This window comes from Accipiter gentilis, chromosome Z (assembly GCF_929443795.1).
Source record: "Accipiter gentilis chromosome Z, bAccGen1.1, whole genome shotgun sequence".
Classification (NCBI taxonomy): domain Eukaryota; kingdom Metazoa; phylum Chordata; class Aves; order Accipitriformes; family Accipitridae; genus Astur; species Astur gentilis.
This window is the reverse complement of record NC_064919.1, coordinates 11081722-11106499: the sequence shown is the minus strand read 5'-3', so window position 1 is coordinate 11106499 and position 24778 is coordinate 11081722. Positions and strand designations below refer to the sequence as shown.

At 44.9% G+C, this 24778-nt stretch overlaps 3 protein-coding genes across 7 annotated transcripts in view; 1 reads left to right on the top strand and 2 right to left on the bottom strand.

Annotated features, from left to right (window-relative positions):
• The window catches only part of PLPPR1 (phospholipid phosphatase related 1), a 414536-nt gene extending 410228 nt beyond the window's left edge, over nt 1–4308 (top strand). Inside the window, exons 7-8 of one of the 3 annotated variants that reach the window (XM_049796153.1) lie at nt 1815–1946; nt 3955–4308. In XM_049796153.1, coding sequence (XP_049652110.1) covers nt 1815–1946; nt 3955–3987 — 165 coding nt within the window. In that variant the 3' untranslated portion in view covers nt 3988–4308. The remainder of the gene's footprint in view (nt 1–1814; nt 1947–3954) is intronic. The other 2 variants (XM_049796152.1, XM_049796151.1) reach the window with 2 other exon arrangements.
• A 4986-nt stretch (nt 4309–9294) lies between these two features.
• Nucleotides 9295–10884, bottom strand: MRPL50 (mitochondrial ribosomal protein L50). 2 transcript variants are annotated; one of them, XM_049796155.1, is made up of 2 exons: nt 10780–10884; nt 9295–9818 (listed from the first exon to the last, which is right to left on the bottom strand). In XM_049796155.1, exons 1-2 carry the CDS (start codon nt 10860–10862, stop codon nt 9425–9427), a joined length of 477 nt encoding a protein of 158 aa, XP_049652112.1. In that variant the 5' UTR covers nt 10863–10884; the 3' UTR covers nt 9295–9424. The 2 variants fall into 2 exon arrangements, with proteins under 2 accessions (XP_049652112.1, XP_049652113.1); XM_049796156.1 differs by having other exon boundaries at nt 9295–9815.
• A 1906-nt stretch (nt 10885–12790) lies between these two features.
• ALDOB (aldolase, fructose-bisphosphate B) lies at nt 12791–22948 on the bottom strand. Of its 2 annotated transcripts, none has more exons than XM_049796147.1 (9): nt 22866–22948; nt 16203–16324; nt 15712–15923; nt 15133–15187; nt 14819–14979; nt 14515–14598; nt 13880–14054; nt 13525–13724; nt 12791–13300 (listed from the first exon to the last, which is right to left on the bottom strand). In XM_049796147.1, the coding sequence occupies exons 2-9, from the start codon at nt 16312–16314 to the stop codon at nt 13205–13207; spliced, it is 1095 nt and encodes a 364-aa protein (XP_049652104.1). In that variant the 5' UTR covers nt 16315–16324; nt 22866–22948; the 3' UTR covers nt 12791–13204. The 2 variants fall into 2 exon arrangements, with proteins under 2 accessions (XP_049652104.1, XP_049652105.1); XM_049796148.1 differs by lacking the exon at nt 22866–22948 and adding an exon at nt 22631–22715.
• Nucleotides 22949–24778: the final 1830 nt, after the last annotated feature.

The following is a 24778-nucleotide window of genomic DNA, read 5'->3' as shown; positions in this document are numbered from 1 at the left end:
TGATGACATTTTTTGCATTGTATATATTTCAAGATTATTTTAATTACTGTACATGTTCTTACTTGACCTGCCCTGGAAAACTCTTGAAAGATGGTGTAGATTTCAACTAATGTCAAAAGCAGGGCATGCCTGAGACTTCTCTGACACCTCTGTGTTGCAAAACCTCACTGTCTGCCGGGTATCTGGCAAAAATGTAGGATACACAGTGTTATCTGGGGCTCTAAGCAGTGGCCCTGGTTCTCCATTTCGTTTCAGACCATAAAAGAAGTGCAATAGAAAGGAAAGGCAGCACAAACTCCCTGGGAGACAAAACTACCTCCATTTGCAGCATTTGGAGATGAGCTGGAATTGTTTACCATCTCATAGGATAAACAAATCTGTCAAAATGTATCAAAGGCCTTCCCACAGAATCTAGGAACAGCATCTCTCTGGACTTTGAATGTTACTTACTCACCTGTAGGCTGTGTGGTTCAAGTGTTTTGTTTGGTGAGGGATCTCTTGCTGAGGATTTACCCACACAGCAAGCAGTCAAGGTGATTCTCAGTGTTACCAAGAAATGTACCTGGTTCCATTTAATCAAAAGATGCTTCAAAACTATCCACTGCATAGCAACAGACACTTTATCCCTGTAATCAGGAGAGATTAGGTTTTGAAGATCCCTTAAATCTCGAAGATCCCTTAAATCTAGATTGTTCTGTCACTGATCTTTTTTTCCATTCTGTACTTAAAAAAAAACCAACAAACCTTCACATATCATTTATTTCTGTGTTCCCTTTAAATAAAAAGATGTCTGCAACCTCTAACCTGAATCTCCTTGGCTTTAGTGTAAGTAATTTGTTTGATTCCCACTGGGAAAGGCAGTTTAAATTTAGCCCATGCAATACAAGAGGCAGTCACCGCATATATCTGGTCAGGACAATCTATGTGCTCCCAGTACCTGTTTCTAGCAGTGACAGCCAGCTCCCAGCCACAGCCACATTTTGGCCCTGCAGACCTTCTGCCACTCTGCAAGCGTCACAAGCCCAATTGCAGAGTGGTGGAAGGGGTCTCCCGGAGCTTGGAGGAGAGGGGTGCTGTGAGATTCTGCTGCTGGCACAAGACTCACCCAGGCTGCAGCCTGCTCCTTGCTCACATATAAAAAGCAGTGAAGAGGAAGAGCCAGCAAGGAGCTGGCTGCAGAAATCACTCTGACAGCAGATGTGTCAGCTCCTGTATGTCTTTTTTTCCACTGTGTCCCCAAGCCCCAAAGTGCCATGTGTGTTTGCTCTTATTGCATCACCATGTGGGTGCAGTAAGTCTGGTCATGCACAGGGGAAGGGTGTGTGGAATAAACCCCACAGCAGTTGTGCTGGAAGTATGCATGAATGGTGCTAAATGAGCTTGATGTCATCCAGAAGTGAGGTAGATTCAGCCATCCAGTGAGCCGTTTTCACTTTGGAAATGACAGGCAGAGTCTGAAGGGAGTATTTGGCCAATAAAATGCATCATTAGGGTAGTCCAGGGTTCTATGATGGTAAAGCAGACATGGAAGTCTCTACTGTATAAAACGTAACAAGGCTGAGATATGTTTCATCACCTCACATTACAGGCCAGATGAATCCATTTACCAAGGTAGTCCACCACGCGCAACTATGTCAGTAAACACACTGTAGCCCAAGGCTGGGATAGGTGATGCCTTCAACCAATACCCAGGTTAAGTTCTTTGCAAAAACTGGCAGTTGTGAGACCCCTGATGGTAATTCCTTTGAGTTTTGCCTACAGACAGAACATGCTGGCTGACCTCACTTTTTTTTTTTTTTCCCTGCATTACACAGGGGATATGTGTTGTCCATAACTTTAAAGGCACTCATGGAGCTCCTTCTAAACCGAAGCCTGAAGACCCACGAGGAGTGCCGCTAATGGCTTTTCCAAGAGTGGAAAGTCCTCTGGAGACATTGAGTGCACAGGTACTGTAAATCCTCTCACCCAGACCATCACCAAGCACATTTTCCGTTACGGCAGAGTAAAAAGTAGCTGTATACATAACTATACAGGGAGCTGTTTTATTCCTGACCTTAAGCCCATTGAGCAGAATGAATTTGCACCAGGGGAGAGTTTGTTTTAAGGCATTTATCCCTTAAACTAGCAAATACTGTGGATCCTCTGCCCCTGTGCATGTCCAAAGCTAAAGCAGTAAGGTTTCACGTGCCTCTGCATATTGTTTGTGATAACAAACTTTTGCTTAGAAGAATAGAAAACTGAGAGAAAAGTAAAGATAATTCTGCCTAATTACACTTTGGAATGCTTTTGGGATGTGTTAAGGATTTACTCTAGCATTCGTAATCCTGAGAATAAACTATGATGTCCAGAAAAATATTATAGAGATTAGGTTTTTATCCTTATTACTGTTCAGTATCTTCTATAAAAAGAAGAAATCATGTACTGTTTTTTAACTCCAAGTCACCATCATTAATAGCATTCTTTCAAGTTTCAAAAAAAACAGGCTAGCAGGAGCGTCATTATTGATGGTTTTTCTCTTCTTAAACTATTAAATTCAAATAGCTTGTGTTGGTGTAACTGAATCATAACCAGTCCTTTCAAAAAAGACAAGCAAATGCCACCTGCCAAGAATTTCTGGGAACAAAGAGGAACTGCAGTTTATCAGTTACCTGAAATGCCCTAGTGTAATTAATTTGTTCTTTAAATTGTTCTTCCTTTATTAGATGGCCTGTCATTCCTGTGTACATGGTGTGTGGCAAGATCAATAGTGACTTTTGTTAAACGTTTTGACAAATAAACTGAAAATAGGAATTAAAAAAAAATGCAAGAGACACTGTTTCTAGCTCCTGGACATACTTTGCTTAATTGAAAAGTCAATTTTGATTAGGCAAAGATTTGCTGGAAGGCCTTCAACTAAATCTGCAGAACTGTGTGCATTAACTGTTCTCTTGGTGGATTTGCAGTCCAGAAACGAAGTGCTACTTATATATCCACATTGTATCATGTATGACAAAAGGGTTGAACAGGTGAAAATATTCACAGACTGTGAGAAAAAATTTGCCTAGTCAGCTATTTGTATCTTCTGGACTGTGAAATGTAAGTAGGGACTAGGCCTTAACTGTTGATGTCCACTATAATCAAAAAGATAATTTTCTCTGATTCAGGGTATCACTCTCTAAATGACCATACATCTACCATGCAGGAGTAGATTGGGAAAATCATGATCCCACTCTGAAGCTATTATAAACAAATCTTCGGGAGTACCTGCTCATTAGTGTTTCTTCAGATATAGAAGGTGCATCATCCTTTGTGCAGATTTCTGCATCTATTCCCAGTCTTGTTTTGCTTGCACCTACATCGATGCAGCATGACACAAGGACGACTCAGTACTGCCACTGAAGTCCTGGACATTGGCTTCCAAGAAGGTTCCATCAACACTGTTGTCCCCTAAAGAGGACTTCTGTGTTGCTGTATATCTGTGGCTGCATGTGTTTTGGCATAATGACCCCACCTCTGTATGGTTTTAAGCTCTATGTGTTCCCTAGTAGCAAACTGTGTAGGATCTACATGCACACATCACATGAAGCCAAATCATGGTCTTTTAAGCTCTTCATGACTGAGGACAGACCTACTGTATTAGTAATGTGACTGTATGAAGTGCTTGAACCTGTACTGACATGTCCCTCTGGACAGGATCCAGACCAGTTTGAAAGTCTTTATTGAAAAAGTCGCACCTTGTTTTTCAAGCCTGTTAGTGAGCGTTCATAGCCCAGAAGCAGGGCTTGAGTTTCCCACCACCAGCTCAGGATAGACAGCAGTCATGTTTGCAGTGATCTCTTCATTTTAAGGCCCTACACTAGCTGGGCAACAAATATTATTAGTGGACATTTTTCACATTCATTCTACACATTAGGTATATAAATGCCAAATTGTATATAAACGCTCATGTGTTTGTTTGCCTTTTCCTCTTTGCAGAATCACTCTGCCTCTATGACTGAAGTAACCTGAGATGGAAGATTGGCAACCGAAGCTATTTTTTATTACCCTCCAGTACAATACTCCAAGACACACAGTTACTAAATGTCTAACTGTGATGACCAGTATTATGTTATGTCTAGTTAGAGGCTAATGTTTTGTACTTTTTTTGTATGAGGAAGTGATGTAGCTTGCCCTGATTTTTTGTCAGCTTTAATATTATTATGCCAGAATTTAAAAGCAAAACAGAAAAAGAACAAAAAAACCCTTTTCTTGTTTAAAGTGTGCACTGAGGAACTACATCTATGGAATTGTTGATGTTGTTATGTGATATTTGTACACAATTTTTTTTTTTTAATTTTTGAATTTATATATCTTGGGGAAAAAAATAATTCACTTTTTCTTACCATAAGAAGTGCTTCTACCAGTGGGTCAGATTCTGATCTGAGTAAGCTCAGCATAGATCTGAAGTAATTGCATATATTTAAATCAGATTAAAATACTGGTGATCAGGAATCTAACCTGAATGATACTATCAACAAGTAATAAACATCCCTTCTTGATTCAGCGAGCTACTTAAGCATTCCTTAGCATTATGGACTTCAGTTAGCCATCCATTTCCAGACTACTTGGCAGACTTGAAGTATGTCCTTAAGCATCTTACTGAATCAAAGCCTGATTGTTCTGGTGTGGGTGATTGTGCTAGTTATTGAAGAATAACTAAAACAACATACTCAGTCTGCAATATATACAGACTGGATGTGAAAACTTATAGTAGTAGCTGATAGCATGTGAGCTGACTATATCATCTCCCTAGATCTCCATTCCTCCCCAAGGCCCAGCTAACGCTCCCAGTGAAACCTGGCTTCAGGAATTGACTATGGGGATATACAGCCACCACTGTGGAGCTGAGGCTGTGCTTTAAGTGTTTCATAACTTCATCATAGATTTGTGGGGTAACTAGTAACACTGGTGCAAAGGAAAAGTGACACCACTTCCTCAGTGGAGTGGCATTACTTGGCGTTCAGTTTGGTGTAACCAGGAAGCCAATTTTGCCCCGACAGTGTACTTATCACTGAGGGGCTTTGGCAAGTCAAAAAGACTAAAGAAACTGACAGTTTGTAGTAGCAGTCTGCATTTTTGTAAATTCTGCCATACAGAATTTATATCAAAACTGCTATTTTACAATTTAACAACTTTGTTTAAGGATTAAAAAGACAATTAAGTGTGGGTGGGGGGTGGGGGAAGAACGAAAAAGACCCCATTTACAATGGCTAGAACTGGGGCAAAGGCTTCATTACATGACTTTTCACTGTTTCTAGGATTTTCCTGCATCTCATTCTTCTAGCATGGTGATAACTGCTGTGTGTCTCCTTTAAAGAATGGAGCCTCTGTCTGTACTTTTACTGGAATGTTTACCTCACATTTCCATGTTGGTTCTTCTTGGCTTTTTTTGTATATTTTTTCCAAAACAGATGCAAAAAAAAATTATCAAAAAACCAAAACGTGTAGCCTGGTGTCTGTCATTTGCCTGTGACACAAAGAAAATTTGGGATGTCTGTTTGTGTCTGGTCTTGCGGTGTGTTTCTTCCAGGTTGGTATTTTCTTCTGGCTTTACGGATGTCTGCTTCAGTCTTAGGAGTGTAAGGGTCAGACTTGGGCCATGCAGGCTGTCTGTGACCATGAGGAACCATTGATAGTGTTCTGGGTCCCTCACTACAACGTTGATCCAAATTCCACGTGGAAGATTTCTGCTTCATAAATTTGGCTGCAGAACCAGTCCTTGTTCTGCTGTGTTAGAAGAATAATGACATTTTAAGAAAGCTTATCAGCAATGAATACTCCAATACACCCAGTCACCAGCACGTTAGTCCACTCATACTGCAACAGGTTAGCAGGGGGTTGAATTCTAAAATAAAAACTTTATATTCTGAAGCCTAGTTTTTGCAGGTGTGGTCCCTGGGGTTTTGTTCCTCCCAAGTGTGCTGTTACCACAGCATGAATCTTGCATTCTTGGTCAACAGCTTCCACAGAATTGGTAGTGATGTTGTCCCCCTCTGCTTATCCTCTAGTATGATGATGTGGGCAGTCTTTCTGAAGGTGGAAGATGTGGGTTTGCGTTTCTTTCCCATCCTCCAGCTTGAAGAAGGATTTGCATCTCTGTTTTCCACTTCCTGAACGACTGCTTTATCCTTCCAGTTATAGCGCAGCATGGCGAGAGACACCCCTCTCCACTTCGAAATAAAGCAAGTAAGCCCTGCTCTCTTCTTTGACATGGTACCTAAGGATGCCTGCACCTGGGAGAGGCAAGGTCTGCAGGTAGGTGGAGATCCACAGGGGTGTGCATGCTTGTTTGCAAGTGCCCAAGTTCTAGATGACTGGTTAGATGAAGCTAGACCTATCACACATGTTCATTGCATTTCCTCTTGGCTAGCTCTATGTGTTTGTTACCATTTTAGATTTATAGTACCCTCAGCCTTTTCCAGTTGACAGATAACCCCTTGCACAGGAAGTCTAAACCTAACAGTGTATTTGCTTTTCCCAGGTGCCTTTCACTTCAGGAGAAATGTGTGTCCACCTCCTGGAATCTCTGACCCAGTGAAAAATCAGTCTTTAGGTAGCCTTTGGTTAATTCTTTTTTTCTTTAGTTCCTGTTCTGAGGCACATTCTCTATGTGCTGTGTACAGTAAGCATAGGCAGCTAACAGTATAAAATAAAAATGTTGCAGTTGGATCATCTCTTAAGATGGATGTATGGCCATTGGGCTGTGCAGTTTCATGCATTTCATGAATGAACCTGGCCTATGTAATGTTACTGGCAGCAGTGTCCCACCCCCCTGCTTGGGGGGTTACCCAGCTGGATGGTTGTGGCCTTCCTCTGCCCTCCCAGGCTAACTCCCATCTGACAGAAAAGTTGGGTACCCCTGCAGACCTGGTGTTCTTGCTCCTCCTGGTGTGCAGATTGCGCTGCTCAGCTGTGCAAAGGCTCTGGAACGTGACTCTTGGCATCAGGAAAACCACCTGCCCCTGTCTTAATCGAGTACCTGTAACGAAAGGAAAACTGGCACATCTCATCGAAAACAGAGGTCAGCATTAGAAATAAAATGTTCATCCTTCCCCAAACGTGAATGGACAGACTTTGCCAACGCCCCCACAGGCTGGCAGACAAGAGTGGTGTAGGACAGCCTCCCTCAGCTGGCTGTACACATGCAGGAGTCTCTTCGTAGTGCACCACAGCTTTCTCTCGTTCACGGACACACTAGTCCACCCAGTCTGGCATCCAGTCTCCCCGTTAAGAAACACCCTCCTAACCTGGCTTCTTTACACTTTCTTTTTGACCTTCTCTACTGGTTCTGCCTAAAACAAATGAAGATCAGCCCTCCGGCAAATGCACAGGTGGGGCTTTTATTTATTTATAATTGAATTCAATAGAAAATAAGTACTTTTGAAAGCCCAAGGATAAAAAAAGAAAGTGTTTAAGCACCTAGAAGTCTTAGTCCTTCCATGGCACAAGTATTCTATGCAAGGCTTTGATCTCATTTCAGACTTCTGCTTTTTCACCTTGTTAGAAGCAGTTAAATATTTGTTTTGCATCTCAAATACCCATGTGGGATCTCCCCTTGTAGGCTGACCCCTGCAGCTTCTTGCACAGGTGTGCTGATGGAAGCATGAGGTTTGCACCTCAGAGAGACCAAAGTATCTGAGATTAGGGAAATGGCAATTTGACTCAATTCAGGCACAGCAAAACACGAGATGAGGCTGTTGTCATGCTCCCTTCTTACCTATCCTATTTTTCACTCTTGTGTTTTTCACTCTCTTTTGATCATGTTAAATGAGCTATGGAAGTTACATACTGGGAGACACACAGAAGGGGGGAATGAGCAGAAAGTGCAACTACCACTGAAAGTGTTTTTGAGATAAAAAACACTCAGTAAGAGGGAACAAGGAGACCTAAGTATCTCTCCTTTGATGGAAAGGAGACATAATTTAATGAAAAAAATGCTTCCAATTCATTGCTCCCAAACAGCCTCTGAATCAGACAAGATGACGCCGATTTAGCTATCTATCACACTGTGTTTTTCCATAAGCTACAGGGAAAAAGCCATTTGTGAACAGCCAGCCTTCCACACTGACCAGTGAAACATCCCCAGTCCCCTCATGTTCACCCTGCAATGGAACACATAGGAGTAAACTTAAGCTATTCTGTAATTCCCCAAGAGTTAAAAGGAGGAAAGAACAGGTTTCTTCAATCTCTTCAGAGCTATAAGAAAGCAGCACTTGAGAAGTTTGCTGAATAAAGAAACTGAGCACTATAACACACAAAAGCAGCAGTTCCTAAGTGTGCCTCAGGTATTATACACTAAGAGAAACCAGGGGAGCTAGGGTTCAGGAGAGCGAGCAGTATAACCAGGATGTTGCTGGATCATTCCCAGAAATACCACACCTACAGAATCTAACCTCACTGTAAACAACCTGTTTTGTAGAAAACATTCACAAAGCACCATGCATTTCTCAGACTGTTGCATTCATTTTCTTGTCCTCCTGATTTCACTGCTTGCCTCCTCTGATTAAAGGCAAACCTACACCATCAGTTACACAGGAAGAAAAACTAACACACAGCTCTTACATGTTTTTCCATAGCTACAGAAAAGCTAACATATAGCTAACATACAGGAAAAGCTAGTAGCTATTAGAAGCAGCAACAGAACTTACAAATATAAAAACAGGGTCCTTCAACAGACATGGAAGAATTCTACGAGCTGCTTTGATGGCAGCAGCTGGTTTTATTGGGCTGTTGGAGAGTTCACCATTACTGAGTTAAGATATTTCAGAATTCCATTTGGCACTATTTTCCTGTAGCAATTTTGAGTAAAACAAGTGGTTTTATTTTAAGATGGCAGCTGTGATGGCTTTTAAAAACCTTATTGCTGACTGGGTCTTCTTCTCAAGCTCAAGGGGGAAAAAAAAAAAAAAAATTTGAAAAAAAAAATGCTGGCTTACCTCCCCACTCCTTCCCCAAGCGTTTGCTGGCCCTGCTAGTCTTGGTGGCCAAGCTGAACAGGGCTCCTGACACAGCCAAACTGCACTCACAAAAGCACATTACACAGTTCAGAGCTGAACACAAGAAGTTTATGAGGTGAGGGAAGAAACCGGAGAGTTGGTCTCCCGTTTGTCCCCACTGGACCCTCTAACTGTTGGGCAACAGGGTAAAGGCCAGAAAGCATACATCAGTACCATTACTGACCACAATGCATCAGTTTCACACGAGAACTTCCGCTCTTTTTTCTGTAATGTGATATGTATTTTCTGTATGTAATACACGGAACCAGTGAAACCCGAGGATAACTAAATGACCTTTTATTAGTGATATTCATATATTTGGTTGCTACCACAGTAAAAGGGCTCTGCTTCTGCTCTGCAGTCCTGCCTTAGGAACACAAGCAAAGCAAAGTGATGCTTCATGGTGCAACTCACTGCTCCCAGGTAATCTTCAGGTTTGGGGGTAGCTCTGCAGCACACAGTTCATCAAACTTGGAAGCATCCTTCACAGGAGTGCTGTAGAAATTCAGGACATCCTCAGCACTGCACATCAGGTGGAGCTGAGAGTTGGGGACAGTGTGACCAAGTTCTGCTGCAAGCTGAGCCAGGAGGAGATACTTTAACCTGTTTTCTTTGAGGGGTGTCTGCTGCCAATTATCAGGAAGTGAGGGTCCAAAAATCTCCTTGACGTGAGACTCAAGACAGCTCTGTATATCCTCTGGAGGAAGATAGCTTCTGCTGCGTCGTGGAGGACAGATCAGGCTGGGTTCACTTTTCTCTTCATGAACTATTTTGTCTGCTTCTCCTTCTTTTTCCTCTTTCCTGCTGACACCAGACAGAAGTATTTTCAGTCTCTGGGGTACTTAAGACTGAGTCAGAGCACATTTCTATTCATAATCGTTTAATATCGGACTCAACCTAGCCTGTAGAGAGTTTACACATCCCATGGACACAGCAGGGTCGTTATGCGTCCAAGAACAAAAGCGCATCGCATACGCTAGACCTTTGGTTTCCCCCCAAATGCTGCTTCCCACCCAGGCTGTCTCTACACAGCCATCACCTGGCCTAGCTTATTTTATTGGTCTGAACGTAAATAGGATTTTAACCAGATTAATGACTTGTTTTCCCAGTTACAGCTCCATTTTCTAATCTGCTGTGGAAAACAAAAGGATAACAGAAAACAACCACTACTATAGAAAAAATCAGTGTGCACGGATAAAAAAGATACGATCACTAGTTTTAACTAGAAAGCCTCCCCCAAGTTATTTGACTTGCTCACATGCCACAATCCAGTCAACAACACAAGCACGGTGTCACCCAAGAAGTGATACTTCAGAAAGGACTCTTCTTCGTTCCCGTTGTAGTACTGCCCTGAAACGTTTTTTCCACACCTAGCAAATTCCCTTACCGAAGCGGGTACGCGCATTAAAAAGCCTAACTCCGCACCGTCACACCCGCCTGCTAGCAGCGCGCCCCCGCCAAGGACGCCGTGAGGGAGGGCACTGGTTGCACGCCCCGAGGCCTGCGACCCAAGGCGCTCTGGTGCCCGAAAACCGAGCAGGGCAGGTCTGAGTGACCAGCCGCTGGTCTCCCGACTCGGCCGGGGGCCACGGTGACAGGGCGCGGGCCTGCCCAGCACAACACCCACCCCCGCCGCCCTCGGCCCGGCCGGTCGCAGGCCCACCACGGGGAGGCGGCGGGGCCGAGAGCCGCCAGCGCCTGCCCTGCCCGCCCCCGGGAGCCACCCCCCAAAACACAGGGCGGGAGACCCTTCCCCCGCCGTTACCTCAGGCCGCCCCAAAACGCCCTGCGCGCCGGAGCGCCGAGGCCCCGCCGCCGGCCAGCCGCCCGCAGGACCGCCGCCGCCATCCTGAGGGGAGGACGAGCCTCTTCCCGCCAGCCCGCGCGGGGGGTCACGCGCTTCCGCCCGCACTGCCTCACGGGAACGGTAGTCCCGCCCGTCACGGTCGCCCCCGAACCGGCCCGGCCCGCCATCGCCGCCCCCTCGGTCCGCCATCATCGCCCCGCCATCCCCCCCGCCTGCCCCACGCACTCCGCGGGGCGGGCAGGGGAGAGGCCGCGGCCGCAGGCGTGGGAGGGAGGGAGGGAGGTTTGGCAGCCGAGTGTGTGGGGCGAAGGCAGCGTAAGGCGGGGAGCCGCGTCGCCAGCGGCTGCGGCGCTAGCGATCGCTGCGTGCGTGGGCCAGTCGAAGACTTTTGGCGGCTGTGTGCGGAGGGCAGCGTCCCGTCTTTGGGGGGCGATGGCTGCCGGTGCTGTCAGCCGGCCCCTCTCCGCAGGGAGCGGGTGCTGTAGGCCGCGTTTCCGATCCGGGCACACAATTATATCGGGGTATCACTTTCCCTGTTTTTCAAAAGGGTGTTCGTTTTCAAAAGCGAGAAATAGCCCTTTCTCTGTAGGCAGCCTCGCGTTGCTCCATGGTGGTACGTTCGGATGATGTCCGCTTGCTCCGGCCACAAACGCGAGGAGCCTGGCCGCAGCCGCGAGCTGCGTCAGGCACGGCGTATGTGACGTGTCCAGTGAAGGAGCAGCAATTATTTAGCAAAGCTACAGCTGTAGTTTCATAAAAGTGTGAGAGGGTTTCTCTTGCTGGTTTGGGGGGAACATTTTTTCCACTCTCAGTATTTTAATTAAGAGAGGCGATCTGCGTAAATCAGATGATCAGTAGGGTGTTTCTCAACAGGAGTAGAGGTTTATTTGAACTCGGGTGCATGGAGACCTACAGGACTACAACCGAACCAGGAAAGAGGTGGTGTTCTGCTGTCAGCCTCTGGAGTGTTTTTTGGCAAGTCACTTGCTCTTCATTCAAGGTTGAGGTCAGGACAGACTAAAAGCGTGCGTTAATTACACAGTGATTGTATCCCTGTGAAGGAGTTCAGCTATTTATTGCCTGTGTGAAAGAGTGGTTAATAATGCAAAGAACACAAGGAGGCTACAGGGCAGTGATTTTTCCTTTTTTCCCTCTCCTTGCTGGCAGGAGCAGTGGGTGCCTGTGGCTGGGAGGAGCAGCCTGCAGAGCAGGCTGGCTCCGGCTGTGCAGGCTTGGTCCCAAGTGGTCCAGAAGCATGTGGGGGTGTCTTTCGGGTTGTCTGCTTTGTGCTGGCTGGTGGGCTGCTCCATGGTGTCACTTGTTGGCAGGTGTAGCGTGTTGCCAGGCAAATATTCTTGTATAACCTTAGGTCTGCTATTTCTGCCACTTATGCCTTTTTTGATAACAACTGTCTAATTGTGCTTTAGCTAACAAAGCTTATATCCCTAAGAGGTACATAGCAACATACCAAAGGTCATGCTGTGGGCCTTCGACATCAGCCTAATTATTCAAGCTACAACAGCAGGGTAGGCCAAGATGCCTCCCTGCATGTTTTACGTTAATTATTGTGGAAAATGCCACCGTAAAAGCACTTTGGCAAAATAGTCTTTGCACAGCACCAACTCAACCTGTGCAGCCCTAACTCAGTGTTTAGCAGCCTCATCACACCAGCCATGATTCTCCAGAGGCAGAAGAAGCTTCTGAAGGTAGTATTATTTATCTGTGGCCTGAGTTCCATGTACTGCTCACCATATACATCTCTCAGTTTTTCTGTGTCTGTCAGAATTCAGTCAGCAGGATTAACCTCTCCAGCTGTATCACTATTGAATTATTTCCCTTTCATCTCCTCAGGGTTTCCCAAGCTCACCAGCTGTAACGCTTTGAGACTTAATCTTTGCATAGGCTACTGAAAACCACAGATGTGTGAGACTGTAAAGTTTATACAGAATGAAGAATTGTGAGACAGAGATTAGTTTCAATTACTGTTTTATTCCCATGATTGAACACACAGTCGGGTTTTGTAATTCAGGATTTTGGCTGCAAAATGTGGTAATGGGCAAGGGTATGTATTTGCATTGCTAGGGAACTACTTAATCTGCCTACGATTCTGGGGACTAAGTTTAAACCAGAGGGAGAGCAGGTTCATGATTCATTGGCAGCTGTTGTTTGTTGTATGGAAGGAATTCCCCTTCCTTGGAATGTGCAGATGAAATAAGAATATTCCCTCAGTAAATTGTGGGAGCATAGGGTAGAGAGGAAGCTAATCCATTTTATCTCCAATTTTGTTTAGGGTAAGGGAAATTAGATTTCTTTGTTTTTCTTTCATTTCTGAGCATCTTCCACCTTGTGAAGAGGGACAGGACAAAGGAAGGTTCCTGCGCTTTCAGTAGGTGTAGCTGGCAGTGAAAAGCGACTGCGTGGCAGCTGTGTCAGTCTTCCCAGCCACAACGTACTGTCCTCTGCAAGCCAAACTGTTAATCTGAAAAAGAAAGGGAAAGGAGGGGAAAACAGTTAGCTTGGCTTAAGAAAGACAGATGTAGAAAGACAGCAGGAGTAACCAAGCAAGGCAAAAATAACAGAACAACATCCCTGGTGAACATGAAGCACCAGATGGGGCGGGAACAAGAGGAGCCTTAGGAAGGTGACAACATGTCTCCCTTCATGGTGAGCAGCTCCTCCCTGCACTGCAGGAAAGCCTCGTACCTGGGCCCGCTTGCGGAAGGCCTCCTGTGCAGCCTTCTTGTTCTCGCTTTTGCCCACCCATGCTGCCAGGGCAGAGGCTTGCAGGGCTCTCCCATATGAAAAGGTCAGTTTCCAAGGCTTAGGCAGAGGGGACTGATTCATGGCATTCAGGTTGACAGAAGCCTCCTCTTCACTCTGACCTCCAGACAGGAAGCAGATTCCTGCAAGAAAAAGGTTTCGAGGCTTAGAAATGAAGTGCTCCAGCCACCACAATCCCTGACTTTTATGTGCCAGAGGAGTGAGCATGTCAGATGTAGGAGCAAGGCCAGCAAGAGTGACAGTGTGAATGGATACATAGGAATGAATTGGGAATCACCAGGAACGGCAGCAGGAACGGTGCGGAGAAGAGTAGTGACAGTTGCTATGGCTACATCCTGAGGGGTGTACTTCTTGGGGCAGGAATGCCCAGCTGTCACCATGTTGGGTTTCAGCAGTGTCCCTTCCAGGTAGACATGATGATCGTTCAGGGCCTTGTAGACAGCAGCAAGAACCTGAAAACAGGAGGATTGAATGTAGACCTCTGCTCAAATCTTACCTCAACCTGCTGTGGAAAGACAGTTCATTCCTTGGGAGTGTGAGAAGATAAAATTGAATTTCACTTTCTCATGAAATTTATCACAGGGGTTGCAGCCCTGGAGACACCACTGCTTTTGAGATGACCAGGATACCACTCTTCATATTTACTGAATTTGTCCCTGCAAGCTGAGGTACTGAAAAACTGGTCAGTGGTTTTGGTCCCAGTGCATCTTTTTAAGATTGAGAATGCTTATATAGGTGGTTTGAGTGGAAATCCAAAAGCATGGATTCTACTCCCACTTTCACTATTAACTATGAGCAACTCATTTTTGTGATGCAGTTACGAAGTACTTTTTTGGTCAAAACTCCTTGAGATCTGTGAGCACAAACTGCATAAGATCAGCTACTGATCTGTGAAGGGGAGGAATCTCTTACCTTTTCTGTGACATACTGACAGCGTTGGAGATCATGGTCTCCATCAGGCAAGATTTCCGGCTCCACAATGGGCACCAAGCCATGCTAAGGAAAGAAAAACAGGGAAGTCACTAGGGGTGTGGAAGAAAAACTGTTCTTGTCTACCCTGACTTTGGTAGTATTCCTTCTTGCTGCACTGCCCTTCTACCTCATCTTTCCCAAAAGCCTCGCAGAGATCTGCCTTTCAAGTTACCTACCATGTTATCACAGAGAACAGTGAGAAGGGGCAACAGCATCTCGGGAAAGGTTGATGTAGGGTAGATACCTGCTGGCAGATGCTGGCATAGCGTGCCAATGTGTTGGCATTCTCTTGGATGGCAAGTTGAGAGGGTGTTGTGCTAGTGATCTTCAGCACTGCACGCCACTTGCCAAAGTCAGCACCGTCTTTCTTGTACTGGGCACAGCGCTCAGCCAATCCATCCAGCCCTGCAGGTGATAGAACAGTGCTTCACTGAGAGCAGTTCTTTAGGATATAGCTCTGAAAGTACCATGACGCCAACCAAGGCTGCGACTCAGGGTAGCCACCCCATGGCTTTTGCTGCACCAGTCATAACTTAGGCTCTTTAGATCTCTCCTTACCTTGGATGGTGGTTTCTCCATTTGTTCCTGCGAGGGGTGCTGTGCCTTTATCCAGCTGTGGAGAATAGGAAAACAGGAAGGGTTACAGAGAGATAGAGATCAGTCTTATCTTCTTACCCATGGCTAGTCCATCTTTGCAGGCTGACTGTGAGTGAAGCATGGGGCTGAACATGCTAAGGGTGCAAACAAGGGAAATGTTGGAGCAAAGGGGAGGCAGAGGAGTGAATTGGTTAAGAGGAAGGGACAATGTGTAGATGGCCACAGGGAATGGCTTGAGAGCTCTATCAGATGCAGAAAGGACTGGATTTAGGTTACTGCGTGGAGGGATTTAATTGCAGCAAACGGTGAGTAGGTGCAAGTTGGTGAATGAAAAGTTCCTGCATTAAATGCAAATGTGCTCCTGGTTAGTTGTACAAAAGCAATGCAGAGAATGGTGGCAGAGATCCTCTAGTTATTTTAAAAACAAGCACAAAACAAAGAAAAAAAGTATTTGGCAGGAGAGAGCGCAGCCCCATATATAATTTTCACTGGAAATGGGGTTTAGATTATGCTGCCATCCAGACATCTGCAGATACTCGCCTTTATTCCCACCACAATGCCTTTTTCTTTGATGAGAGCGGGAAATGGCTTTCCAGTGCTGTCTTTCTGATAGAGAGTCTCATGGAAGAAGATCACTCCCCCAATGCTCTGGTTGATGGAAGCATCTGAAGAGAACAGGATCTCTCGAAAAGCCCGGCGATTCTCCTCTGTGTTCTCCACATTGATCCTCTGCAGCCGGTTCCCCATGGTACCTAGCGAGGTGGACAAAGGTTGGATGGAGAGGTGTTAGGCTTGGCTGGCATCCTGGTCCCATTATGTAATAATGAACTGAGGCTTCAGTTCAGAGCTTCCCTTCTCAACCCATAGTTTGTCAGCTTTTGTTGCCATAGATGCAGCCCTGCTTGGCTGAGTTGTTCCTGCTCAGTCAACAGTTCTAAGTGTTTTTAATTTACTCCACTGATTTCAAAGATGAAGCAAACTTAATGGAAAAAGTCTTGGGGACTGCTAATTGATTGATATCCAGAACTCACCCACTGATTCATCTGCAGCTAAGATCCCCTTTCCTGAAGCCACAATCCGCTGAGCAATGTCTGAAAGAGCTTTCTTCTGCTCTGGAGACAGTGCTGGGAATTGGTGGGTCATGTTGACTTATCTGTGGAAGAGAATTACTGTTACAAGCTGAGGGAGACTGTATAAACAAACTGGGAACCAGAGGTACCGCTGAGGTGTTTCTATTGGAGGGCAGTCAGTGCTTGTCTGGAGCATGTTATCACAGGCACATGCCCAGAAATCCATTTGAGTTCTTCTTGAGTTGGTGTGTCTGGCAAAACCAGAAGAGAGAAATGCAGGAGCCGCATGCTAACGCATCCTTCCAGAACCAAATTGGGAAAGACTCTGCTTTTTACATGGATTTGCTCAAAGACTAAGGGAAGGTCAGTCTGTCACAGAAACATGCACCAAGCTAACAAGTATGCTGATTGCAGACTCTGCGAACTTCTTTGCAAAGGACTTATGACTTTTTGGTCCCAATCAGAAGAATGCCAATTATCACATTGCTTACTTTTCCTAACAATGCCCCTCTCCCATGCCCTGGCCTGTGTTGGTGGTATTTGCTATTTTGTGTAGCTGACTTTCCATCCCCACCCTCCTGCCTTGCTTTGTAATTCTGTCCTCCCCATGGCTGCTTTCAGAACTGTAGTGCCTTGCTTGCTCTATGGAAAACCTGGGTGTTTAGAAGGATTCACCACCCATGTCTATCTTTACGGCTGTGGCAGGGGCTTACCTGCAGCAGATACACAGCACCTGAAATCCAGGTTCTGTCTTGTTATGACAAATTGCTTGATCTCATTGAAGTTTTGGTTATATGGCATTAAATTACAGTTTCTCAGATCATCTGAATAGTCCCAAGTTAGTTCCCTATGTGTATAAGCCTGTGAGCCTGAGACATAAAGGCTGTCTTCCGTCTGTTTATCATACGTGATAGCTAAAGCAACACCCATGTTTTTATCAGCGGGTGGTAAATCCATGAGATGAATCATTAAAAAGAACAGAAAAGACCTCCAATACCAAGTTTTCCTCCAGAGGGGCAGGCTTCTGGGCAGCATCTGCATTTTCTGTTCCCAAACTCAGCTTTAGAGAGGAGTGAGAACATGCCATTTCCCATTTTACCATGTGCCAGAGATGGCCAGCAAGTATGTCTCCCCATATAAGCATGTACGCAGCCAAGTCCTCCATCACAGATATTATGTCGCCAGGGAATCCTTGTCTTGCCCACCCTGCTGAAGGGTATGATGGGGAGAAACAATCAGGGGTCTGGCTGCTACTCATGATATGGTAACAGAGTTCTGTGCACCATGCCAAATGGTGCCAAAATTTTCTGCCAACAATGCCATCACAGTACTGTGACAGCTATAAATTTGTGTCTCTGATTTGTAGTTGAAGGTACTTTGGTATTGGTAATGTTATTGTGCAAGATTCAAATCGTGTTGTCTACCAGTACAGACCAGTCAGATGCAGTGTCCAGATACCTGCTTTACCTTTTTGTGAGTTGTTTGAGGCTAGAATTCATCCTATGCAACTTATCAAGAGTGAGTCATTCTAGGTTTAGAGGGAATTTGAAGGAGTGCCTGATGAAGACTGTGTCAAATGAGGGAAGTTCCCTCCTTTAGCAAGCACTGAGATGTCTTGCTGTGGTCCTGCAAAAGCAGGCTTTGCTGCACTCCTCTCTCTGTATGCCAGGCTGTGGCCAGACCTCTGGGAAGCATCCTTCTGTTGTGGTGACCACAACTCCATCACTCCCAGCTCTTACCCTGTTCAGTCCACCTAAAAGCACTTGGAAGAGCTATTGTGTATGCTGCATAGATAATTAAATTCACCTGTAACCCTCCTTATCCCTCACCTGCTTTCTGTGTCTGTACATCTCTTAGAAATAGGAAACTGGCTTGTTACTATGATTACTGTAATAATAGTTGGTGTTGTAAGCACTTCAGTCAAAACCATAGCACTGCTAAATAAATTGCTATGCAAAATGATGAGGAATCACTCCAGGAGTTCACAGTCTCTGCAAAAAGACTGGAAAATTGTGATCTGGCAAGAATATGATCTTGTCCAAGGTCAAAGCTAATGAATTGCTAAATCAGTAATAGGATTTCAGAGTTGCAGTTTGGAGGTATGCTACAGCACGAGTAGGTGTATCCAGATAATCTTTAATCCAGCTAGCTGAATTACAAGATCGTCAGTCACTCTAGTTATGTTGTTACGGGTATACTTTCTCTCCAGCAATGCAATAAGCAATGAGGCTGATGTCTGTTGTATCTTACTTGTTTCCAGTGTTTGCATAAAGATAACAAAGAGACAGTTATCACTCAAAACCAGCCTGCAAAGCAAATTGCCAAAATACGGAAATACAAGTTTTCAGTGGATAATGCTGGTCCAAGTGAGTACTTTGAGAGACTGAAACACTACAGTATTGTTCCACAATGATGAATTGGAAGACAGCAGATTAGTTCCAGTTTCTATACAAGTATCTCATTGAGTGTGAAGAAGTAGGTGGAGATTTGCCAAAAGGTTCCTGAAAATGATCTATAAGGCCATGGTGAGTGGTTCCCAGCTACCCTGCTGAACTACAAGGACAAATAAAATGCACAGTGTTTCTAACTGAACTGGTGAAGAAATGAGGGCAAAAGAGCAGTTGTAAAGCTAATGATAGCTGTAAGGTCCAGAATGTTCAAGTACCCTTGATTTAGGACTTTATTTTTCTGTGATTCTTTCATGAGGAGCATAATCTCTGAGGATCTTCCCCATTGGATTCAGAAAGGGTGTCCCTGCTGTAAGGTACTGCTCTGAGCATTTAAAGGGGAGTGGAGAAGTCTTACACTTCAGTAACATTCACTTACACTTCATTCAGCTGCTTTGTAAAGAGTAAGCTCCCACGACATCCACCGAAACATTAATGCCCCCCCTTAAAGAGCTGGATATGTCACCTTACAGATTCTGAGGAAAAACAGTTGTGCCCAGGCTGCCAAAGCTGGGCAGCTCATTTCATTCTTCCAAGAACGAAGCCCATTTGCCTTATTATTCTGCTTTATTTGTTTAATTTGACAACTTTTGCAGGCAGGAAAAAGCTTGAAGGAACTGTATTCTCAGTAACAGTATCTAGGAGTTGTCCCACCACTAAAGTTTTTCAAGAAATTTTATTTTTATTTACCCATTTTAGGCTGTGGGCTAGCATCCTAGTGTCACAACCTCAAGTGATTTCACATTAATTTGACATTGTATGAATACAATGTAGTCTCGTCGTGGTAACTGCTTACATAACATTTTTAAAAAGTAGAAGAAAAAAGAATAAAACTGCACAGCATGCACAAAACCCCCAGCTTTATGGCTGTCTTGAGTGTTTGTCAGGCTTTAGCAGCTCCTTAGGCAAACAAAGTTCTTTGTTCAGCCTCCAGCCCGTGACCAGCAGGAGGTGAGGGTGGGGGGAAGGGGGACAGCACAGTTGTAAAAGTAAATATTGTACTGCTGAAGTCTCAAGTTTTTCTCAGCTACCGTAATGGAGGACTGCAGGGAAAATATCTTCATGGATATCAGCACAAGCACTGCATCCTGTTAATACTAATAGTGAGAACTAAAGGGCAGAGGCAAGACAAACAGGAGAAGGAACAAACTGTTACATTCCACTTCAGGTTGTCCTAGGAACATTAATACTTCATTGGCATCTTTTCTTTCCAACCAGCTCAAGAGACTGGCATCTTCTAATCTTACAGAAAATCTCACCTGAGTCCTGGTTTGCAGATGGGAAAAGATTGCATGAGAATCTGTAAGTTTTTCTCTTGGGTATCTTCGTTGCCTTCTTTTATAAAATTGGTTCCAAAAGTGCAGGACCAAAGTCTCAAAATACAGTTTGTATCCTATGCATTTAGCTTTTCCTGTTCGATTACTGGTGAACACAGCCCTTCAACATCATCTCTGACAGTTAGCAATACAAACCACATGTTCATGTTGTTGCACTGTGCACACAAGAGATTCTGCATCCAAAGACCAGGGTTTGAAGAAGCGAAAGTTGCATGTATAAATAGATAAATACCGTTGCTGGGGAGAATGAAAAGTATTCAAAAATTTAGCCCATCGCATGCAGGCACAGTGTTGACCTGACTGGATTTACTCCTCATTTACACTTGTATGCTTAGGAGAGACAGACACAGGTGAGTTATGCACCTTACATTCTCATTGCAGCGGATAAATCTAGTTATTGACCTCACTTCTCTATAGAGCTCCATTAAAAAGCTATTTCTAAGTAAGACTGGTTACTTGGACATTGGGCAAACTGATAGGTATGAATGGCTGGGCAAGCCTGGCCCCATCTTGCTGATGGAGCACATTCTTATCTAGCCTGCAGGTGACACCAAGCTGGCCGGACTAGTTGATACGCTTGATTGCTGGGCAGCCATCCAGAGGCTGGACGGGGGGCAGGAAGAGACCAAGAGGAGCACCATGAAGTTCAGCCAGGACGAATGCCCAGCCGTTGCCTGGGGGGTAGAGCCCTGGCAGTGATCCCACAAGGGCTGGTGGGACAGGGGAACAGCTCTTCGGAGAAGGTCCAGGGCCCTGTCAGGCAGCAAGCTCGACAGGGGCCAACAATGAGGGCCAGCAGCATCCTGTGTGACCAGAGGTCCAGCCCAGAGAGGCAAGGGAGGACAGGGATTATCCCCCTCTGCTCAGCACTCTTTAGATCACATCTGGGTGCTGCATCCAGTGTTGGACTCCTGCAGTACAGGAAAGATACTGAAAAACTGGAGTGAGTTCAACAGATGCCACCGAGAAGGTCAGGGGCTGAAGCACTTGCTCTGCGAGGAGGAGGCTGCAGAGCTGGGTCTAATTCAGCCTCGAGCAGAGATGGCTTTGGGGGCACATCTCGGCAGCCCCCAATACCTACAGAGTGGTAATTCAAGAGGCAGAGCCAGGCTCTTCACAGCGGCATGTGACGGGAGGGTGAGAGACAACAGGCAGAAGCTGAAACTCGAGCGATTCGAACTGGATATGAAGAAAATTTTTTCACTGTTGGGACAGCCAAGCAGTGGAGCAGGTTGACAGAGACGCTGTGTTGTCTCCATTCGTGGAGGCTGTCAAGACCCACCTGAATAAAGCCGTAAGCAGCCTGGTCTGACCTTGTGTCTAACACTGCTTTGAGCAGGAGGTTGGACTGCAGACCTTCTAATGTCCCCTTCAGCCTGAATTAGCCTGTGACTCTGTGTGAGGACTTGCTTTAGGGAGCTGAAGTGGCAGTGGTGCCTCCTGTATGTATGGAGGAGCTCTGAGGGAAGAACAGGATGTTTCTCCCTTTATCTTTGCAGTGGGAGTGAAGGTTTCAGTATAGCAAAATGTTTCATTTCTGGGTTCTAAAAAGTGAGTCAAAGGTATGGGACAAAAAGAGATACTCAGATTTCTGTCACCTAGAAAAAGCAGCAGATGTTTTTGATTGACTCACTAATTTCACCACCTTGCTAGGTCCTTTGGGGCATATATGATGGTAAATTGTCTTGTTGGTTTTTGCTCTTATGAGGGTGAGAACAAGGGTTTTTCCCATCTTCATGCTCTGTCTAGGGACCTTGCTTCAACATCCTATCTCAAGTGGATGGGAGTATGAGACCTGCAGTTCCCTGTCCCGATTCCCGCAGTAGCCTCAGAGCTACACTCAAGCCCTGAGGAAATGTACCCCCTGTTCATCTCTCTAGCAAGTATGAAAGGAGGTTATGTACTCGGGGACCTGGCCTCTGCAGTCAGTGCAGAGCACTCCTGGAGCACTCACGACTGCTAGAGATGGCTGAGGTGGCAAGAAACTGGTTTCTTGGCAGGAAGTGTGGTCATTAGGGTGAAGCCGCTTCTCTTTCAGGGCTGGGCTCTTCTGAGAGAAGGTAAAAAAATGCTGCCAGACTTGCATGAGAATTCAAGTCTTGTACTGCCAGCAGGGGAGCCTGGGGGAAGCAGTGGTGAGGGTTTCAGGTGGGCTAAATAGTGTCGGGTGCCAGGCACAGGGAATAGTTGAGGAAGTGATGGAGTATCACAGACTCTGTGAGGATTTGAGTTTGTTGAGCAATTTTCTGAAGCTGGCTGTTCGCAACTTGAAAGGTTACAGCCTAATTAATGCAAGAGCAGTTTTTAGTTTCCTGTGCTGCAGACTACCTTAGATCCCCCTGCCAAAGAATCTTATCCACACTACTGCACTAATACTTCAGAAGAAGCTGCAGAACAAACACCCATAATTACACTTCTGTCAGTATCGGTGTTTGTCAGGACCAGCTGCATTCTCCAGTGATTCTTTCTTCTCCTTGCAAAACATAAATTTACGTACCCCACAAGCATAAGCAATACACAAGCACAAGCACATACAATACAAAGCACTAGAAAGCAATGCAGGTATGTTACTGCTCTAGTCCCCTTACACTAAGGATTCACTTACTCCAGGAGTTCTGAGTGATTAAACTAAGTTAGAAAGCCAGTGTTAGCAGCAAATGGGTCACATTGGAAGATCACTGCAGAATGGCTGAGTGCTTATTTCTTGCAAGCTGTTCCTGGAACAAAAAAATAAAAACAAAACCAAAAAGAACTCCCCAAGCCCACTTTAGATAAACACATCGTGTCTCAGCTGCTGATATACATACCACCTTTACAGTTTAGAAAGGAATTATACTTACTTGTTAGTGGACAGTGAATGCCTCTGCTGCTACAAGCTTCTGGTGAGGTGGTTGCAGGCGAAGAGACCAGGTCCTTCTAATCACTAACTTTTATAAAATTCTTGACAGGCTTGGTTGGTTTTTTTTTTTTCTCCACTCCTTCATTCCCTCTCCTCCCTAGGCTGGTTGGGGAGATGTCATTGCTCGAGGTCGGTCATTGGCTGTCAGAGCACAACCACTCACAACCAATGGGACCTCGTCTCGCTCCTGGGGTTTCTCCCCTTTCCCCTCCCCTGTAGGTATAAGGCCATTCAGGATGCTGTGAAACAGAGACATTTTCCAGTTATTTCAAATTATTCCTTCTTTTTCTAAAACAGACTGAAAAGAACTACAAGAGGAACCATGGAAATTGTTTACAGGGAACTTGGGCATAACTTTCTGTTTAGGAATCTGGAAGCTTATATGTAGGAAACCACACAGTGCAGGAAGGAAGAGTAGAAAACAAAATGCAGAAGCAAGAAACAGATCCTTAATTGATATGAGTGACTATCATTTCAGTGGCTTCCTAAGCATTACACTGATTTGCCTCACTTGAAAATTCAGCACAGAAACATATTTTTCTTCTCCAATTAGTATATGGAAAGGCAAAATGCAATGCTACAGTACCAGGGTTCATGAAACTGCAAGTTCTGATTTCCTTCAATGCAGTGTATATGTGACAATGATAGTTATCAGAAGAAATATGCCCACACTGAGGTGCACAAGTGCAAGCCAACTTTTCTACCAAAATCCCGTTGAAACACTTACCCATATTACAATGACATACAGACTTCTCAGTTGCTTAGCAAAATTTTCCTGTGAAAAATGCTAATGCTCTATAAAGGGTATATGAGCATTCTAGTTTATATGAAATCACACTACAGCTATTCACCAAATCTAGGTAGATAGACTTGATTTTTTGTTTTTATTTTATTTTTCTCCCCGTACTGCAGGTCAATACTCCTGGAGGGAAGTACTGCGCAGGGACTGTTAGGCAAACATCATACCCTCAGCAGCAACACACTCTGCGACCTTGGACATTAGCATGTCTTTGCAACAAACACCCAGTGTTTGCCTGAAGAATGACGTAGTTTCTCCATTTGTTTGGCTCATGTAGTGACACCTTTAGCCTTTACACGGACATGGTGAGACATCTGATTTCTCCTCTCACTGAGCAACACTGTCTTCATTAGGGCACTTCCTCCTTGAGCCTGTCTCTTCTAGAGCTGCATGCCAAGGTCAATGCCTGTAGGAGATCTTAACAGCTTACATGCTGCCAGCGGTAGCACTCTGTGACAGTCAGAAGAGAAATCTCTGAAAGAGCTGAGGATACAGCTTTTGAGGATACAGACCTCCAACTGAAGGTCTTGGGCTTGTGTTGTTTTGTTTTCTTTAACGTTCCTTTCTTGATGCATAGCTTTTTGCTGAAGAATGCTGTGGCACATAACATGGACATAAAGCCTTCCCTTCTTTACAGTGTTTGCTTTATATTCCATTTCTCCCATCCTAGCAGAAGGATGAACCCCATGGTGTATTAAAGTTTCTCCACCGTGAACAGAGGCATCTAGTATGGATTAAAAATATTTTTAATGAAATACACATTATCTAAGACCCTCTTTAGACCACAAATGTGTCATACTGATGGTCTTCTTCAGGGCCACAGAGAAAATCAGAGTTTGAGTCCCATCATTCCTGGTTTGGTTAGAAGCTGTCACAGGTAGGAAATTACTCGGAAGTGTTTCTTTCCCAGTGTCATCTGTGATAAGATCTGACAGGCTATTAGAGAAATGTTGGGGGAAGTCTTGAAAAAAACAGTGTCTGACATTTAGAAACCACTTTAGATAATCCCCCGCAGCCCACCTTGCATTCTTAACTCTTTCAGAAGTGTGTGTGTA

Excerpts from the sequence above, each read along its gene's own strand:
- MRPL50 (XM_049796155.1), bottom strand. The coding sequence starts at position 10,862 with ATGGCGGCGGCGGTCCTGCGGGCGGCTGGCCGGCGGCGGGGCCTCGGC. Across the intron at positions 9,819-10,779 it reads GCGTTTTGGGGCGGCCTGAG|CAGGAAAGAGGAAAAAGAAG; the intron begins GTAACGGCGGGG and ends GTCTGGTGTCAG.
- ALDOB (XM_049796147.1), bottom strand. The coding sequence starts at position 16,314 with ATGACCCACCAATTCCCAGCACTGTCTCCAGAGCAGAAGAAAGCTCTT. Across the intron at positions 13,725-13,879 it reads CGTTCCTGCTGCCGTTCCTG|GAATCTGCTTCCTGTCTGGA; the intron begins GTGATTCCCAAT and ends TTTTTCTTGCAG. Across the intron at positions 13,301-13,524 it reads CCTTCCGCAAGCGGGCCCAG|ATTAACAGTTTGGCTTGCAG; the intron begins GTACGAGGCTTT and ends TTTCTTTTTCAG.